General features: G+C 34.2%; 2 protein-coding genes across 4 annotated transcripts; both read left to right on the top strand.

Moving 5' to 3' along the window:
* Positions 1 to 1,823: 1,823 nt before the first annotated feature.
* Positions 1,824 to 10,180, top strand: LOC117931343. Its single transcript, XM_034852304.1, has 5 exons — positions 1,824 to 2,944; positions 4,998 to 5,697; positions 7,176 to 8,538; positions 8,623 to 8,706; positions 9,423 to 10,180. The coding sequence occupies exons 1-5, from the start codon at positions 2,227 to 2,229 to the stop codon at positions 10,089 to 10,091; spliced, it is 3,534 nt and encodes a 1,177-aa protein (XP_034708195.1). The 5' UTR covers positions 1,824 to 2,226; the 3' UTR covers positions 10,092 to 10,180.
* Positions 10,181 to 12,683: 2,503 nt separating this feature from the next.
* On the top strand, positions 12,684 to 18,529 carry LOC117931167. Of its 3 annotated transcripts, none has more exons than XM_034852084.1 (8): positions 12,684 to 12,752; positions 14,326 to 14,485; positions 14,580 to 14,691; positions 14,774 to 14,856; positions 15,568 to 15,631; positions 15,741 to 15,858; positions 16,160 to 16,326; positions 18,207 to 18,529. In XM_034852084.1, exons 2-8 carry the CDS (start codon positions 14,361 to 14,363, stop codon positions 18,279 to 18,281), a joined length of 744 nt encoding a protein of 247 aa, XP_034707975.1. In that variant the 5' UTR covers positions 12,684 to 12,752; positions 14,326 to 14,360; the 3' UTR covers positions 18,282 to 18,529. The 3 variants fall into 3 exon arrangements, with proteins under 3 accessions (XP_034707975.1, XP_034707982.1, XP_034707966.1); XM_034852091.1 differs by having other exon boundaries at positions 12,686 to 12,819; positions 16,172 to 16,326; XM_034852075.1 differs by having other exon boundaries at positions 12,686 to 12,819.
* Positions 18,530 to 18,751: the final 222 nt, after the last annotated feature.

Genomic DNA, 18,751 nt, shown 5'->3' with positions numbered 1-18,751 from the left:
GCCAATAATTGTTATATTTACCATAAAATTAAAATAAATAATCAATTAAGATATATAAAAAAATTGGATAATTATAAATCTAACATTCCCTGTTTTTTTTTTTTTCCCTAAAAACAGTATCTTTAAAAAAATCTAGTTGTCCTTCAATATATTGATTATTAGTGTATTTTAAAATAAAATGGAATTTTTGTAAAAAAAAAAATGAAAGCATTTTTATCCAAAACAGTTATATTTTGGGGTTAAACAAAGTGGAGGGGTGAATTTGTAAAATGGAGATTATTCCATCCATTTTAATCAAATAACTCAAAATAAAACGACAAAAAAATAAATACAAATCTTATAATGGTGTTTTTTCAATATTATAAGTTATTTTTTAAAATTTAAAAGTGTTTCTTAAATTTGATTAAACATCTGATTTTTTTTTTCAAAAATATTATCAAACAAAGTCTTAATTTAATGGATATTTTGAAAATAAATCTAAATTAAAATTTTTGTTTAATAAAATTTAATTTTGAGATAAACTCTAAATCTTGAATGTTGCCTTACAATGTTAATATTGAGGTAGAATGGATAGATAGTGTTGATTTCCAAAACTAATAAACCTTTTTGATTTTAAGTGATATTTACCTGGTTAAGAATAGTTTAATAATTTTATTAAATATGCGAGAATTGTAATTATTGGAATCCATTTTAGTTGGACAATAATACTTTTATCATTAAAATAATTATTGCATGATTAAATATTATAATAAATATTAATATTGAAATGTTTAAAAATAAATAAATATAATTAAAATTATAGTAAATATTTAAATATTTAAATTTATTTTAAATAATATGAAAATTCTCTTCTTAAAATCTATTTTAAAAGTAATAGAAAATATCCATTACAATCATAGAATTCAAAATAAAATGGAGAAAGCTATTATGACAAAATTGTACATTCAATTCATGTTAGTCAGCACTTCAAAACAAATTATTTTCATTTATATTATATTAAAAAACGTAGGGTATGTTTGAGAAATGTTTTTAGGATAATTTTTTGTTTTTTTATAACAAAAAACATGTTTGATAATTTAAAACTGTTTTTTATTTTTTTTTATTTTATGTTTTTAAAAACAAAAAATATGATATTTTTTAGAAAAAACCTTTAAGTTGTTTTCACTTTGATGATTATTGTAAAAAATAAAATATTAAATATAAAATTTATTTTTAAAATATATTTAAAAATATTGAAAACATTTTAAGTTTTTAAACATACTTTTATTTTATAAAAAATTAGAAAACAATTTTTAAAAACTGTTTTTAAAAACCATTTTTTAAAATTGTTTTAAAAAAAATTATTAAATAGACCTTTAAACTTACTTTTCAACAAAACATCATGTAATTTTGTTGAATCAATCCATTATTATATTTGTTATAATAATTTGTAATTATTCCCAATTATCCATAAATAAAAATTATATTATCTTTATATATATATATATATAATTTTATAATCATTTGCTGAAAGACATTTGGACAATTTTCACCTTTGTTGAATTTTTTTATACTTCCTAAATAAGGTTGTGAAAATCTTAATTAAAAGAACTTACCAAATATGCTAAAAAGAAAATAATTTAAAATCTATTTTGGAAAAACATGCCATTTTTTTTTCTCAGATAATTCCTAATCCATTCCTACTATTTCTATCAACCGACAAATCAACGGCTGCCACGACAACAAACCGTAGTTTCCTTAAAACAACAAGGGTGTTTCTGTCATTTAAAGTACCAATTATCCTCCGAGTCTCAGAACAATCACATTTTACAATTTAATTCCAATACCAAAACTCAGCCGCGCCTCCGATCTCTCTCTCCTTTTTTTCTCTCCCTTATTATTAAAAGAGATTTCATCGTCTTCTCTACATTTCAGCCACAACTGCTTCTCTCTACAGTTAACCGACCCCGATCTCGCTGCTCTGGCGAGCATCCGGCGATCAGATCTTTCCAAATCCGAGAAAACATCCGTTGGTTTCTTACGTCTGAAGTTTATGTTTCCGAATCTCGGCGACTTCGCCGGCGCCGGAATCTTGAAGAATCCGTCAGTGTTGTTGCGGCAAAGTCTGTGTTGTTTGAGGTTTTTGGTTTGAAACTCTAAGCCTAGGGTTTCAAACTACGAGGTTTTCGAGTTCTTTGAGATTTTATATCTGCTGTTGATTCTTTTTGGCCTTTTTGAGTGGTAATCATGCCGCGAAGTTCACGACACAAATCGCACAAGCAGAGCAAGCACAGTTCGAGAGACGTGAGAGAGCGGTCGGACTCGGAGGAAGATGTAAAGACGAAGAACGGGAGAGAGGAGGGTTCAGTTAGGGTTTCAAAGGATTCGTCTTCTGGTGAGAAGAGAAAGCTCGCTTCGCAGTTGAGGGACGGCAAAGATCTGTCTGGTCACGGCAATGGTGATGCGTCGGAGGAGTATGTCTCTTCTAAGAGACGAAAGGATAGGGTTGACGTGGCCGGCAGTGACAGGTGGGACGGAGGTGATGAGCGGGCCGATGGTTCTGCGGTGGATAAGGGCATGAAGAGGGAGAGTTCACGGATGGATTCGGAGAAAGGTTCCAAATCGAAGGTTTCAATTGATTCCAAAAGTAAAAGTAGTAGAAGGCATGAGAGTGAGAGAAAGGAGGACAATGTGGGTTTGGTAGCTGAGAAAGAGGAGAGTAAGAGTGGTAAGGTTGAAGCAAAGAGGAAGGGGGAGAAGGATTCAAGTCAGAAGGAGGCGAGTCAGTACAAGGATGCGAAAGAGAAGGAGAAGGAGCGTGGCTCGGAGAAGGATAGGAAGGTTCAGGATAGCAAGCGTGATTCAGAGACAAGGGTGCGGGATAGCGAAGTGAAAAGGAAGCGAGAATCTGAATCGGTGGATGTTGGGGTGGAGCGACCAGTGAAAAAGGGAACGGAAAATACTGGTAAGGTAACGGATAGTTTTGGTGTGGTGATATATTCTATTTTCTGTTTCTGATGATATATACTGTTTCTTTGTTTTTCTGTAGTTACTATAAATTCGTTTTAGTCATTGATTATGGGGGCTCGGCTAATTTATTTTCTATGATTGTTTTACTTTTTGAGCAAGTTTGATGGAAAGTCAAAGTTAAATACACAGGAAAATAGCCAGCAATTATATAAATGTACTGTGATTGGTGGAATTTCAGGCACGAGAATCTCACTAAATGTCAATTAAAGGATTGACAAAGATGTTTTTTTTTTTTTTTTTTTACTAGCATTTAGTGTTAAATATTGGGCCTAGGAAGCTGTATTGCTTGTTTCATTCTGTGTCAAATCAGACAAAATTTAGGAGGGTTCTTTTAATGTTGTATGTTTAATATTTTGTCAACCCTGTTTTACATGCTTTTTGCTTGATTAATTTAGTTTAGAATGTCTTTCCCTAGAAATTAACTGGTTTATTTCCTAGTGTTCAACATCTGGGCAGTGAAGGACTGTGTTTAGAAATTGGGTATAACCAAAACAATGATGTTGAGATGGATGACTGGTGTTGCTAGAAAAGAGTGCATTCATGAGAAGCTAGAGGTATCATTGGTTAAGATGAGTAAAGGTATTGAAGATGGTTTCAACATCTGTGGAATGAAGGCTCATGAATGCTGTCGGGGAGGAGGCATGAATTTTTAGCTTGGGGTCATCTTAATATTTTACTACGAGCATCATGCCAACTTGTTATCTATGGCCTCTATCTAAGCATCAATATGGAACAAAGCTTCATTTTGTGGAATTCTAGTACATTGTCTATGTCATGTACTTGATCCTTTTCGATTATCCTGCTATGTGGTTTGAACTTTTTCTCTCTACCCTTGTCAACAAAATCCACATGTGTGCAGAGCAAATTATACCACATACCTTCCATATAGATGAGAAGTTGATTGATTTATAGTCTCAGGAGAAGTATGCTCTCAGAACTAATATGCTCATTGAAAATCAGGTGTAGCTAGAACTTATTTTGGATGGCTATGCTTTCCTCTCCTACTAAATATTTTTTTGCTTGTCCCCCCAGTTATTTTACTTCGTTGTTATTTACTATAATTGTAGGTTGTTTCACTTGTTTGCTTTTGTTAAATTGTTCAGTTGCAATATGAGTTTGTGGTGCAAAAAAAAAAAAAAAAAGAAGGCTTTGCTCCACTTGTAAATACGAGTCCTGTATGCAGTGCTGCAAAAAAGCTTTGATCCACTTGGAGTACCTTAAGTTATGCATCATTTAGTAGTGCAATTTTTGAATATGTACATATGTGGTGTGGTGTTGTCATATGGAGTTAAGTTCCTATTTGGATCACATTTGTGGTATGGTCACCTGTCAGATTGTGGAGGTGATGTACCCTTTTCTCATTATTGGTGGTGTTGTGTGACAAATTTTCCTGAGGGGAACTTCTAATTGAGTTTGCCTGTGCTGACAGCATAGTTTTAAAAGACATGAGGTGTGCCTAAGGCATAAAAGTCTCCCATAGCTTAGGCACAAGGTGCAATATAAGGCATAGCTTGAGTGAAGTGAAATGTGACTCGGGGTGCATATCAATTTTATAAAATATGATTCAAAATTTAATCCAACAATAAAAAATTTAAGATTCCAAACAGATAAAGGAAGCATTCAATAAAAAAAAATAATGAAATCATATAAATTTTGATATACAATTAGAAATTTCAAGAATAAAAATGTTTAAAACGGAAGTGTAAAGTTGATAAGGTGTGCCTCATCAATAAGGCACGTGTCTTTGTAAGTGAGTTGTTGTAACTATGGAGTGGTTGGGCCTTGAGCCTAGGTGCGCCTTTTAAAACTATGGCTGACAGATTTGGTACATGGGCTTAACACATGAAAATAACATGCTATTTGGTTTATTGAAAATTTATCTATTTAATTATTGTTTGTGTTTACTTTGTAGTAAAGGTTTGTTGTTTCACGTTCCCTTTTCCTACCAAAATTTAGCTCACATCATGATTAACAATACTCTTTTGCAGAGTGGCCTTTACAAGATGAGCTGCGAAATCCTGAGTTAGAGAAAGAACTTGAGAAACGGATTCGAAGAAGGGATGGCTCTAGTGACAAGGATAAATATCAGGATTTAAGAGAAAGTGATGATAGGCGAATGTCTTCAAGGGGTGAGCATGCCAAGGATGTAAGATACAAGGATGAAAGGCTCAAGGATGGGAGTTATGGAGATAAATACCGGGAAGATGTTGACAGGGAAAATAGACACAGGGATGGCAAGCAAAGAGAAGATGCTGACAAGGACAAGAGACATCGGGATGAGAAGTACAGAGATGAATACACCTCAAGAGATCGCACAACTGATAAGTCTGATACTAAGCGCTTGAGGGATGAAAATCATGCTGCAGAAATTCGTCGTAGGAAATCAAGAACTCAAAGTAATAATCATGATGGTAGTCCAATATATGATGATAGAAGTACCAGATACAAAGATGATAAGGGGAAAAGAAGATCTGATGATAAAGAGGATCATAGTGATATGAGACCCCGAAGCACCAAGGAGCAACGCACTGATGTGGAGAAGAAATCAACAAGTGGTGCTAAAATAGACTCAGGGACTGATAGGGGAAGGTCTCATTCACGCCATGGTGATGTGGACTCTACTTTCGGCCACAACAGGAGGAGGAGTTCTCCCAGCTCCAGCTCTCATGTTGCTAAAGAACAATATAGGTATTTATCTTTAAATCTCCTTGATACAGTAAAATATTAGACAATGCAGTTTTATTGTTACCCAGGTGCAGTTAGATATTAATGACACTCTTAGTTCAGCAATTTTTTTTATTTTTTATTTTTGCTTTGTTGGGCCCATTGGACCTCATGATCCACCATTACCTATGTTATAGTTCAGTTTGTCTCAAACTGCTGGACATCTTTTAACAGTGCTGAGATACCAACATATACGTTATTTAGCTTTACATGTGTTGGCGAATGAATTGCATTATGCCCACAGTTTTCCAATTTGGAAAGACCCAACACCCTTTACATTGGTTTGGACAATTGATTGTGTTGTACCAACATTTTTCCAGTTTGGGAAGACCCAACACAAAAAGTATGGATACCTTGCGTCATTGTGTGCACCAAATTATGTGCCAACACCTTGAGACATAGATTTGTGGATGTACCCTTTTATGCCTTGCGTTATCAATTTAAAAACAAAATTGTAGAAAATACCAAATGATGATATGAAATGATTGAGGAACCCACTAAAAACTAGGTTCAGACACATAGGAAATGATGGAAGAATTGATGATGAAGAGACTTTAATTGTACAAAACAATGGAATTTTTTTTTCAGAAGTTCTATGAATATTTCTTATTAGAAGGTACTCCATTTCTCCAATGTTCCAGAAAATATTCCTGGGATATAAAAATCAAGCTCCCCTTAATTTTTGAGAAGTTTCTTGTTGGTCCAAGAAACGGGCTTTAAGGAAATTATTTTCTTTCTTGGGAAAGGAGTTTCCAATTAACTAGGTTGGGCTTCACTGCCAGGGTGCCACCAGTTGTTTCTGTATATTTATGCTTATTACCTCTGCTGTATGGATTACATGACATTGCTATGGAAATGGGATATTATTCTGGGTATGGCTATGGGGCACAAACACAGCTTCCATGTCTTATTAAATGAGGAGGTGGAGAAGATGAAGGGAAGAAAAACTGGGGGGAAAAGTTAATTTAAAAAACACACACATTTTTATGTTATTGGAGTTGCAGCAGGTTGTCAGTAGTAACAAATGTTGACAGTAGGTTGTCAGATGATTTACAGTCTGGCTATGCGGGCTTTCTATGGCACCCGCAAGAAGGGTTTTGGATCTGATCATGACTTCTGTTGTAATGTTTACAATTTTTTCACAAGTTGTCCTTTTTTCAAGATTTTTACAACTTAATAAATCAATTTGCTATATGTCCTAATAATCCCTTCTGTGGTATTATTTGTATTTCAACCCTCATGATATAAATTTTCCTCAAATCAGTATTTTATGGGGAATGTAAATTAGTTGTATCCAGTATTTTGGATTTTGGTTTTCTAACAGATTGGGTCCTTTGTTGGGGTGCTTAATAACTATGTTTCAATGGATTGATGACATTCCATTTCAGTAAACTACAAAATTGTCCTACTAATCATTGCGTGTGTTTATGGACGTATTCCAGACATTTAAAGCATGAAGAATCAAGGTACCAGGACTCAGTGCCTGAAGAAAGAGTACGGCATTCTGGAGCACCAGAAAAAGTTTCTGTGTCTCGTTCCATGGAGAAAGCCATTCAAAAGGATGACAGTCGTGTGTTATCAGCTGAAAGACGTCCAAATTCAGATGCCCAGACTTCACCCTTGCAGATGACGGAGAAATCCCCATCATCAACTAGTATTGACCGAAGACGTGTGAATAGAGCAGATGTTAGGCAGAGTCTTGACGTTGAAGAATCAGGACCAAGCAGTGGGTCCAAGGATGCAAAGGATTATTCTGGTGTCGAAGGCAAAGCAAGTGGCCAGTTCCCTATGGAGACACTTTTAGGAGATGATCTTCCCCAAGCAGATGGAGACAATTTCTCTGTTTCTTCTCCTTATGCCAAAAGTATTCACTTGCCTGGCAATTCCAAGAGTCTTCCTCCACCTCCCTTCAGAACTGGAGTTGACAGCTCTGCTGGCCCTTTGGAAGAAGATAGAAGTAAGTCTAATAATCGTTATAAGCGTGCTGGTGACACTAACATGGGAAGAATGCAAGTTAATTCTTGGAAAGGTGTTCCAAACTGGCCTTCCCCAGTAGCTAATGGATTTATTCCTTTCCAACACGGTCCACATCCTGTTGGTTTCCATCCCATGATGCAGCAGTTTCCAGCTCCACCTATGTTTGGTGTTAGACCTTCAATGGAATTAAACCATGCTGGGGTTCCTTACCATATTGCTGATGCTGATAGGTTTCCTAGCCATGGGCGTCCATTTGGGTGGAGAAATCCAGTGGATGACTCTTGCCCTCCTTCCTTACATGGGTGGGATCCAAGTAATGGTATCTATGGGGATGAATCCCACATGTATGGGAGACTAGATTGGGACCATAATAGAAACTTGGCAAGTGGTCGTGGGTGGGAGACCAGTGGAGACATGTGGAAGGGGCAAAATGATGGTGTGAGCATGGAGTTGCCTTCTGCCCCCCATAAAGATGATAATTCCATGCGTACACCAGCAGATGACGCTTGGGCTGGTCGGTCTGGTCAGCAGCAATTTGGGTATGAACAGAACCAACCTGATCTTCAGGTGGCAAACATTGAAACTATTCAGTTGAACACTATCAAAGAAAAGGAGAGATCTAAAGCTCCAGAAACCATCCCTGAGAAAAAACCCAATAATCCCGAGACATCAAAAGACAACCACCATCTTTGGCATGTTTATCTTTCAAAGCTTGATGTGTCAGCAGATCTTACTTATCCTGAATTATATAATCAGTGCACGAGCTTGATGGACAAAGAACAAAGCAAGGCTGTTGATGAAGATGCTTCCAAGGTTTTATATGCAGAGGTATAAGCATTTGATGATTTTAATGTATCTTACTCTCATATCAAATTTTCAGCTTTAATAGTAATTTTCCATCTTGTATGGCAGGAGGTTATTGAAGCGAAAATAAAGATTTCGAATGGAAAGTCAAGCACTTCACTTTTTGCTGCCATAAATGATTCTGTTTTTCAGGTAATATGCATGTCAGGAGGCATATGCACTAATTCATGTATCAAATACTTCCCGCCCTGTATAGATAACAATGCAGAAAATTCCATTGCCGCATTTGCTCATATCCATGTAGTTATCCTTACATCATCTCTGCCCTATCATTACTTGTGGGTTTACCAAGTTCTAACCATGGAAATGTATTCTGCATCCTCCTCTTTGTTAAGTGTGATAGTCTTGGTTGATGCAATGTTCATGAGGTGCTCCTAGATTCCCTAGTATTCCTGACTGTAAGGTTCTTTCTAGGGCCTATCAAGAGTGGTTAAAGTGCATTCTTGTGACGTGATAGTCCTAGCTTCTTAAGTATGCTTATAAGTTTACATCCAATGATCCTTAACAATGTCCTAAAAAACATTGTTTTATCCAATATCATTTGTAAGATTCATGTTTTTCCTTTCGCATTGCTGGTTAAGAAGTCTAAAAGTTTGTAGCTATATAGGAAGTTCTTAATTTTTCTAGGTCTAAAGTTAACAATGTCCAGAAAATGTTATTTTCCTAGGAAGTCAATTCTGGATATCTTGTTCACTTTGCTCTGCAATTTCTGATTTTTTTCTCTTGGGTGTTGAGTATTCTTTTCCTTACTAGGGTTATTTCTTTGTAGTCATGAAAATTTGATGCTTTCCTTATTATTATTCATCTCTTATCAATTAATGAGTTCATACTTAATATTATCCATACAGAGAGCCATGTCTCTTTACAAGAAGCAGAGAGAAGAGACGAGAACTATCCTTCTACCCTCAGTGCCAAATGGAGATGAAATTCCATCTACTAATGCAGAGGACACTAAGTACATTCCTACCTCGGATCAGGACAAGGTGGTGATGCCAATCCCATCTCCAGAGGAAGATAAGCTAGTGGTGCAGGTTTCAACTTGTGACCAGCAACAGGTAGAGGTTATAGCAAGCTCTGATCAGGAGAAAGTGGAGATGTCGATTCCCTCTCAGAAGCTTGAAGTGCCCCTTGAATCCCCTAATGAAAAGGTGAACGAACCAGTTGCAGCAGCTGACAGTCTGGAGATGCTAGAGGAGCCAGTTCCCTCTCCAGACAAGGTGAAAATGGAGGTGGATCCTGAGATATTTGATGAGACTCTTCCAACTTCAGCTCCAATCACCTCAAAAATGGAGGTAGACCCAGAAATCAATCAGGAAACATCCAAGGGTCCAGTTGAAAACCAAGCTGCTACTGACACGGTGGATACCATTGACGAGAAGTTAGTTGACACCAAGTCTGATCCCTTGTTTTTTTCAGATAGGCCTTCTGAGGGTTGTGAGTCAGTGATGCCGGAGTTGATTGAGTCTGGTTCAGTAAATTTAAGCCGGATACATCATTCTCCTGAAAGTACACATTGAGACAATTTTTATTTCCATGAGCCTTTTTAACTGCCTTTCTTATTTGAAAATCTTGCCTTCTTTATCATATTAACTTGTCTTTTGCTCTTCATTGCCCCCTTCTGATGTTTTCTGTTTCGAGTATCAAAATTCGGTCTTCAATTCCCAATAAACGGGATTTCTCGGATCGTCCAATCTTCTTGTTTGTGTGTCTGCAGCTGCTGGGGTTCGGGTTTCTGCTCTGCCAATTCCATTGAAGACCTTTCCTAGAAGATCAGGTTTTTGTTTTCAAACCCCTCATCTCTTCCTGGTTTTAGTGTTTAGGCTGAAACCTGCTGTGATCTTTGAGGAAGCTCTGTCGTTTGGTAGAGCTGATGCTGAAGGTGACGTGGTCTGTGTCATGTCATGTGTGACGGATTACACCAACTGTGGTAAGTGTGTTCTTCTGACACCAAATTTATTGGATCAGATAAAGTAGGAGAGAGGATATAAGTAAGAAGAAAAAAAAGAAAAAGGAAAAAAAGGAAGGACAGTCGATTCTCTTATTTAGTTTTATAAGATATAGAAAAATTGAATAAAATATAAGAAAATCATCTAACCCTTATATAAATGTTAAAATTTTTAATTTGGAAAAGTCAGAAAGGTGTAAAGATGGGATTAAAACACAAAACGGGCCCAGCTATATGTGCGCCCAGTTATCTTTGCAAGCAAAATATAAATGCAGGAGGTTACATGGATGATCTCAGAATTTTATATATTTATTTATTTTTGCCTAAGGTTTGAAAGGAAAAAAATAAAGGAATTTTGAACATTTAGAAATTTAGAAATTTAAAATTAAGGTCTCGAGTTTTTTTTTTAAATAAAAATAAAAAGAATGTAAATTAAGCTCTTGGTTATATATTTTTATTTTTAAAAACAAAAAATTAAATTTTAAATATTGGAACACTTAAAAAATTATTTTTAAGATAATAATTTTTAAAAATTATTTAAAAGGTTAGGTTTAATAAATTAATTTTTTTTTAAAAAAAATATTTGTGTTTGAAATTGAGAAATAGGAAATGCATCTAAATGAGTCCTAACCATTGAAAATATGCACCTAAAATCTAGATTAAATTCTACGAAAACATGATTATGCAATTTATTCTATTTTAAACCGAAGCTCACTGACTCGGATTCGCCCGCAATTGATTATGCTGTGGGGGAGTTGCCCTTTGTTTTGTACAACCCAACCAGGGGCTCAGGAAAGTCGGTGGAAGTTTCGTGTCTCCAAATCGCCAAATCAAATACTGCTTCTCCAATTTTTTATTTTCTCACAATAATCCTTGCAATTCCCAGCTCCCAACCACCTTCCTCTTGATTTGCGCCTTTTTGTTGGGCAAGATTGATTTTTAATTTAATAATAATATTTTTTTTGTTTTATACTTAAAGAATTTAATCTGAAAATTAAAAAATTAAAAAATTAAAAAATAAAATTATATGATTTGGAGGATGGAGCAGATCCTTCTCCCCTGTGTTGTCATGCTGGCCAAATCATTCCGTACGGCCTAAGTCAGCCTTCCCAAAGCATTACTATAATTTACGTGAAGGAAAATAATACTAGATTTGTGGGGTTATTCTTCGCAAGACGTAATCCACATGTCAATGAGCTAGAGTGCTCGATTAACTTTAACCCGTAATTTTAAGGTTCAAGAGCCATTTTAATAATGTTGAAAGTCTTCTCTAATTTTTTAATGTATTTTTTAATTAGATATTTTAGAAAATTTAAAAATCTAGAAATTGATTTTTTTTATAATTATTAAAAAAAATTCTTTTATATATATACCCCGCATCAAATAATCTTCTAATTTCTCAACTAATTATATTTTATAGTATTTTTTATTTTTTTTTAAATTATAAATTAAATAATTGCATTTGCATCTGATTAAAAAAAATTTAAAGGTTATGTTTGATTTTATAAAAAAAGGAAGGGAAAAAATATCAAAGAAAAATAAGTTTTTAAATTTTTATATAAATAAAAATATTTAAAAATATAATTGAAATTAATTAGAAATTTATATATTTGTAAAAAATTTAATAAAAATAGTTATTGATTTTGGATATAATTTTTAATTTTTATATTTTCTTTTATTTTTAATTTCGTAATATTTGAAGAACCGTGGTGCAGATTATAAAGGATAGAATAAAAATAAAAATTAAAAATTAGAAAATGAAAAAGGAAAACACCTAACAGAGAGCATTCATAATTGGCACGAGACCCACCACCTTCGGATTCAGATTATAAAAAGACCTTGAGATGCCTAGCCCGATTATCATGACAAAACTGACGATAAAATAATATTATGCTTCCAGTTATATAATATAAAAATGCTTAATTTTATTAAAAATTACGTTCATGCCATCGTATCAAATATTTTGCCTTTTTAATAAATTATATACAAATTACGAATATTTGAAACAATAATAATAATTTTATTAATATTATAAAGAAATATGAAAATTTTATAAGCATAGTTTAATAGTTTATAACCAGAGGGGTAAAACGGTCATTTTGAAGCCATGCGAATAAAAAGTATAAACTTCATCACCAACCAGTCGTATCATTGTGTTCATGGGGTCAAAGACTATTCAGGGAATACAAGGAACTCCTTCAGCTTTTCTTCTTTGAATCTCCATCTCTCTCACGTACGATTTTGCTCCTTTGCTATTTACAGTTGTTGTGTTGGAGTTATCATCCGTTTCTTCCCTACAGGTTCGTTGTGGATGCTTCAATTCAGATATTTTTATCCCAAGTTTTATTCTTATATAGGAGTTGTAGTGAATGAAATCCACCTTGTTTCCTAGATTTATGGGTTCTGAATGTGTTTTCTCCAATCTTGCTGGGATGATAACTGATTTTGGTTTGTGGCCTTTCATTAAATCAACTGATTTATTTATTTTTATTTCTTTGGTTTTTTTTTGGGTTTTTGGTTGCTTTTTTTGTTGTTTGTTTGGGAGGTTGCGTATGGGTTTTTAAGGGTTTTCGCAGAGAATCATGGGGTTGTTGCATTTTGAATTTGCTAGTTCTAAATTTTTGTCATGGGATTTATTTATTTTAGTTTGCGTTCTGATCCATACTATGGAAATTTAATTATTCAATTTGAAGTATTTGCTCATGAATGATGGGTTTTTCCCTTCTTGATTCTGGTTTTCAAGAAAAATGGTGAAGAGAAAGGAAAGCTGATACTGATGTTCAGTAAGATACTGCTTCATGCTACATTGTTACTCATTTAAGAACTGCTTCTTTTGGCAATTGGCCCCAAATTTCTTAATCCATCAGTATTACCGTGTTTAATCCCTTGCATTGACATTCTCTGCCATTTGGGTGAGAAGATTTTCCATTTTAAAGTTTCAGTTTGTGGATAAGTTCATGCCCATCTAGAAGTGTCTCTGATTAGTTTTTGTTTTATATCACTAGGTCATGTTATTGGGTTTCCTGAAGATACTTGCAGAATACTGAAGTTTAGATAGCATTCTTCTCTGCAAGAAAGTCTTATGTCTTGTAGAAAAATTTAGTGCTTCATAGTCATTACAGAATGTTGTAGCAGCTCGTTTTTGCTCTAGTTGGGACCTAATGTGTGATGCACTTCTCAGGAAGAGAGTCCCTTTTGGGCTGGCATGGATCTTCTATCAAGAACAGGAAAAAAGACTGGAAACCTGTTCCTTTGTGTTTATTTTGGACCATTTGAAAAGAAAAAAATATGAGAGCTTTTGAAAATATTGAGAAAGGGGACCAAGCTATCAAGCAATCCTTCATGTATGTATTTTGTGGGTGGGTTAGAGTGTACATAGGAGATAGCTCTTTACTGTTAGACTTCATTGATTGGTTGAGCTCTAGGTGAGGTGGCAGGGTTGTTTTCTGTTCATCTCTCAGTTTTGGTTTTTTCCTTCGTATTTTGTTAGGCACTTCTAGTATATTTTCTTTGGCAATCCAAAAATGGTCATTACAGAATGAACTGTCCTGCTAGATGGACAATCAGGGTTGTTAGCATGACAAAACTAATTTCTACTAATGCCTGTGGTAAAGGATAAAACTCGCTTCTTGCTCTATTCCATTTCTTCTAAACACTGATCGACATTGGGAGAGATATTTATCTAGCTTTTATACAAACTGATTCTATGATTTGGTAAATTAATTATTGTATGATTCACATTTATCTTATTAGTGTTTCAACAAATTATTGACAAGTTTCTCATTTTCATTATATTGTGATTTTAGGTTTGAACCTGCTTCTAGAAGTGAAAGTTAACTTCATGGATGATGGTCTTGGAAAGATAGAGGTTTTCCCTGATCATTTTCATGCTTCAACGCCCATTGCAGAGTCTGTTGACAAGGAAAATCGATCTTTTTCTCATTCAAGAACTGATAACTCTTTTAGGTATTTATCCTTGGACAAGGTAAAAAATAAAAAGATGAACCGCATAACTTTGGGTTGATTTTCTGTTTTGTTTCTTTCTTCTGCTTTAGTATAGTTCCCATAGTCGCTCGTGGGCTCGAAGAAAATTGAGAAGTGCTGCCTCAATGTTGAACTTGTTTAGCCTACGGGGGTTGCCATGGGGATCAAGCAGTGATGATCAGGAAAAGGTTGATTGCATAGTTTCTATCAGTTTGGAAATAATTGAAATTCCTATTTTGTCTGACCATCGCAATGACTTTGGCTTTTCAGGTTGAGTTAACTGTTGCAGAATTAGAATCTCTTCGAACAGAACTTGCTAGTTTGGAAGAGAGAGAAGCTCACTTTAAAGCTCAGTAAGGGGGACTTGATTCTTTACTTTGATACTATGATATACCCTTTCTCCTATTATACATTTTATGCATGCATCTTTTTCTCATTCTTGTTTTTCTTATTCGATTATGTCATAGATCTCAGGGCAATATGAAAATAATGTTACGCTTGGGTTAACTAGTAAAATCAGAAGATTATCATTGATATATGCTAACATTAGGACCATGTTGTCTCACTTATTTGACATGGTCTATTTCTTTTTCTTTTTTATTGATCGAATTTGTCTATTCCTGTTCAAGTGTTTGTAAATCTTATCCAACGTTGAAATTTCTTGGCCTTGAAAGTCACATCCATGAAGCCTTCTATAAGTTGAGAATGTTCACATGAAATGTGGAATGGGAGTGAATTCTACTTTTCTAGCCCCTCAATTATTTTTCATTTTTTATTTCCTTGAGCTTTTCCACAAGGAAAGCCAACTCTAAACTCTTTAGAAAACCTAAATGAATGGAAAAAGTATTTAATACAAATTCTTCAATTTTGTTTTACCTCTGCCAATTTAAAGACTAGAAATGGGTTCCTGGTCACTTTGTGTATAGACCATGAAATCTGTTATACACAAATCTGTTTTGGAATTTTTTGAACTTGCATTTTTGTGCATTGACCAGAGAATGCATTTTCAGATGACGAATTTCATTTTGTCCATGCCAATGCTGAAATTCTCTTTTCCCACACAGGTTGGAACATGTTGATGAAATTTTGCGGTCCGCACGTCTATCTGGCTACTTGTACATTCGAACTGTACTGACCTCCTCTACCTCCCTTGCTCTCACTTTATACTAGTTTTTGGATGCACTCTTTTACACACGTTACTAACCAATTGATGGTTTTCTTGTATCTTTTCTTATAGAGGTGGGCAGCTTTACCAGGAGAACCTCCTCCCATTGATGATACTGAAGTTGACGACTGGCTTCCCCGCTTTGTTGTGCTTCATGGCTCATGTTTATTCTTCTATATGTTGTCTACAGGTAATAAATTTTTGCTTTTAGGCTTCTCACATTTGATCCTTATTGTCATTGTTGGAATCTAGATTATGTCCATTAGTTAGCAGCCTTACAGTAATTGGAGGTGAAGGACCTCCTTTTACCAGGCCTTTTCCGTTAGGTAGAATCTCAATTTGGAGGTCTGCACCTCATGCAGAAAGGGATCTGTCTATCAAATTTATGATACTCTGTCCACACTCGGCCTTCCTGTTACATAAGGATTAAGGACATGCTAATACAAAACTGCATAAAATCCTTACAAAGTTGCTTGCTGATGAACTCAAAGAATGTCATGCAGATTTGAGTCCTCAGGACTCTACCCTACTTTCTGATGTTACTGAAGTGGGTCCTCTGCCAAACTTGACACGAGAAGACGAGGAGATTCGATATTGCTTTTATATCTTAACTTGTCATGGATTGCGATATGAGTGCTCAAGTGTTTCAAAAGTACAGGTATGTCCTATAATTTGATGTTTACTCAAAGTCCTCTAGAAAACTTTCTATAAATGGTTCTGTCCTCCCTTGAATCTCAAAATCCATAGCTGGCAACATAAATTTTGCAAAATATAGCTCACACATTAAAATGCACAGCGTGGCGTGATCGTCCAAATTTCAGAGTGTTTATTCTGAAACCGTTTGGACACATTAAATGTGGACCTGTTTGGAAATGGTTCTTAAAAATAGTTTTTTGTTTGGTTGACTTTTGTTAGAAAATGGTTTTTTTTTTAGAATTTGCTCTAAAAATGGATTTTTCATGGAACAAATTAGAGGTATTTTTAGCATTTTTTTCCTAGAACTTTTTGAACAACAATTGAAAAAATCGAGCATATTCTTGGAACTTTTGCATTGTACATAAGTATATAGTACCTTTCATGGAAAATAAGTTGAGAAAATTATTTTTATATTTGAGCCCTTGAAAAGAATTCTGTTACTAAAAACAATTAAGAACTGTTTTTCAGACTTGTTCTTAAAAAATGTTTTTTAAATACAGTTTTCACAAATGTTGACAAACGAGTCCTTATAGTTTCTTTGTAAGCAAACGGGTGAAGAAGGTGATTGAGCTTTGGTAGGGACTTGAACCAAATTCGGGTGACTGCCTCCTGCAACAGCTAAGCTGACTGATAATTTTACATTCTATATTTATAACCTTTGGCCTTTTCATGCTGAATAATAACTGGGGGTTTGAGTTTGAATGTTATCTAATTAGGCTACACGTGTCTGACAATGCACAAGCCCTTCATTTTTGTTTTGTTGCCATTTGATTCGTACCATGACAGTACAACATTGAGCCTTTGGTTTCATCTGTTCTGTAAACCATTCTGGTAGATTAAACCATTATAAGAATCCATAAAACTTATCTGGGAGTTGGTTTCTATGACCTTGAGAAATTATTTCAAATCTTTTATATGGAATCTGAGAGGACCTATTTGCTAACATTTTGTAAAACAATTCTCAAAAATTAGGGATTATTTGGTAACTGTTCTTGAAAATTGTTTTTGAACGTTGAACAAACTTTTCTTAGAAAACAATTTTTGAGAATTTTTTCTAAAAATGGGTTATTTTTTTATAATAAATTTGAGGTGTTTCTAGTTGTTTTTTGCAAAGTATTCTGACCAACAATTGAAAAGATTAAAAACACTTTGTTAACTTTTGTATTGTACATAACTATATAGTATTAGAGTCCGTTTGGTAGTGATTTTAGAAAGCGTTTCTAACATTTCTAACTCTTAAAATTTTTATCATTTAAGTGTTAAAAAAGTTGAAAACGTTTCTTGGAATCGCTATCAAACACACTCTTAGTAACTTCAAGGAAAAAGAAGTTGAGAAAATTGCTTTTTATATTTGAGTTCTTAAAAAACCGTTTTTAAGAATTGTTTTCAAAAGGTTATAAAAAATACCTATAGTTTTCAACACAATTCTTCAAAGCTATCATAGGTTATTTTCAAGGATAAAATTATATTTATAAACTCAAATATAAAAATTGTTTTATACATTTTCAATTGTTTCTTGGAACACTCGCACTTCAACTTTGTTCTGAAAAACCCTCTTTTTCTATAACAAAATTTTCAAAAAATTGCTTTTAATTCAAAACCTCTCAAGCTTGTGTTTTAAGTTGGAAAACCGTATCCTGTTTTCAACTACAAATAAGGAAAGTGTTTTTAATAAGAGTTTGCAAGCAGCCTGAAGCTCTTGAAATAGTTGTGTTGTAGCCTGAGACAATACAAAAAAGAAACATCCACTCAATAACAATTCCTCTTCATTTTGTATTTCTGTTCATTGGCTTCTTAGGTTTTGTGATTGATGGTAAAAGTCCTGATTTCTTCTTTTCTCAGGTGGACTCTTGGCTGACGGCATTAAGACTCGACTGCAAAATCGAACCCGAACCCGAGAACATAGCCCCTCAATAATTGAAGTAGCATGTAACATTATCTACACTACTTACCAGCAAGCTGTACATAGCCTTGAAGGTCAAGAACTGAACCTTGCATTTAGCCCCACATTAAATCTGATAGACTATTTGTTCATTTTGTTTCTGTACATAACCTGGCAGCATTGTAATTGAATAGCAATAAATCTTGCCTTTCTGATTTTCCGTGTTACATTTGTTATCAGACCCTTTACAGTGCGACAAACGACTTTAATATGTAGGTGTCCATTCGAATGCTTTCTGATTTTAGCTTTATCCGCAGCGAAAGTTACAATTTTTAAAGGATGATATTCATGTTGTAAAAATTTCATTAAATATGAAAAATATATATAAAATAATATTTTCTAACTTTTGTAAACTCTTTTTATTAAAAAAAAAAATGGCTTTTAGAAATTGAATATGACTTAAAAACAAGTATACTAACCATCAATTTTTTTTAAAGGTATCCAA

Source organism: Vitis riparia, chromosome 2, assembly GCF_004353265.1.
Source record: "Vitis riparia cultivar Riparia Gloire de Montpellier isolate 1030 chromosome 2, EGFV_Vit.rip_1.0, whole genome shotgun sequence".
Lineage (NCBI taxonomy): Eukaryota > Viridiplantae > Streptophyta > Magnoliopsida > Vitales > Vitaceae > Vitis > Vitis riparia.
The sequence above is the reverse complement of the archived record's forward strand: the minus strand, read 5'-3'. Positions and strand labels throughout refer to the sequence as shown.

Coding starts and splice junctions, on each gene's coding strand:
- LOC117931167 (XM_034852084.1), top strand. CDS start 14,361: ATGGATGATGGTCTTGGAAAGATAGAGGTTTTCCCTGATCATTTTCAT. Junction 14,692..14,773: donor GCAGTGATGATCAGGAAAAG/GTTGATTGCATA, acceptor TTGGCTTTTCAG/GTTGAGTTAACTGTTGCAGA. Junction 16,327..18,206: donor CAAGTGTTTCAAAAGTACAG/GTATGTCCTATA, acceptor TTCTTTTCTCAG/GTGGACTCTTGGCTGACGGC.
- LOC117931343 (XM_034852304.1), top strand. CDS start 2,227: ATGCCGCGAAGTTCACGACACAAATCGCACAAGCAGAGCAAGCACAGT. Junction 2,945..4,997: donor AAAGGGAACGGAAAATACTG/GTAAGGTAACGG, acceptor ACTCTTTTGCAG/AGTGGCCTTTACAAGATGAG. Junction 8,539..8,622: donor CCAAGGTTTTATATGCAGAG/GTATAAGCATTT, acceptor CTTGTATGGCAG/GAGGTTATTGAAGCGAAAAT.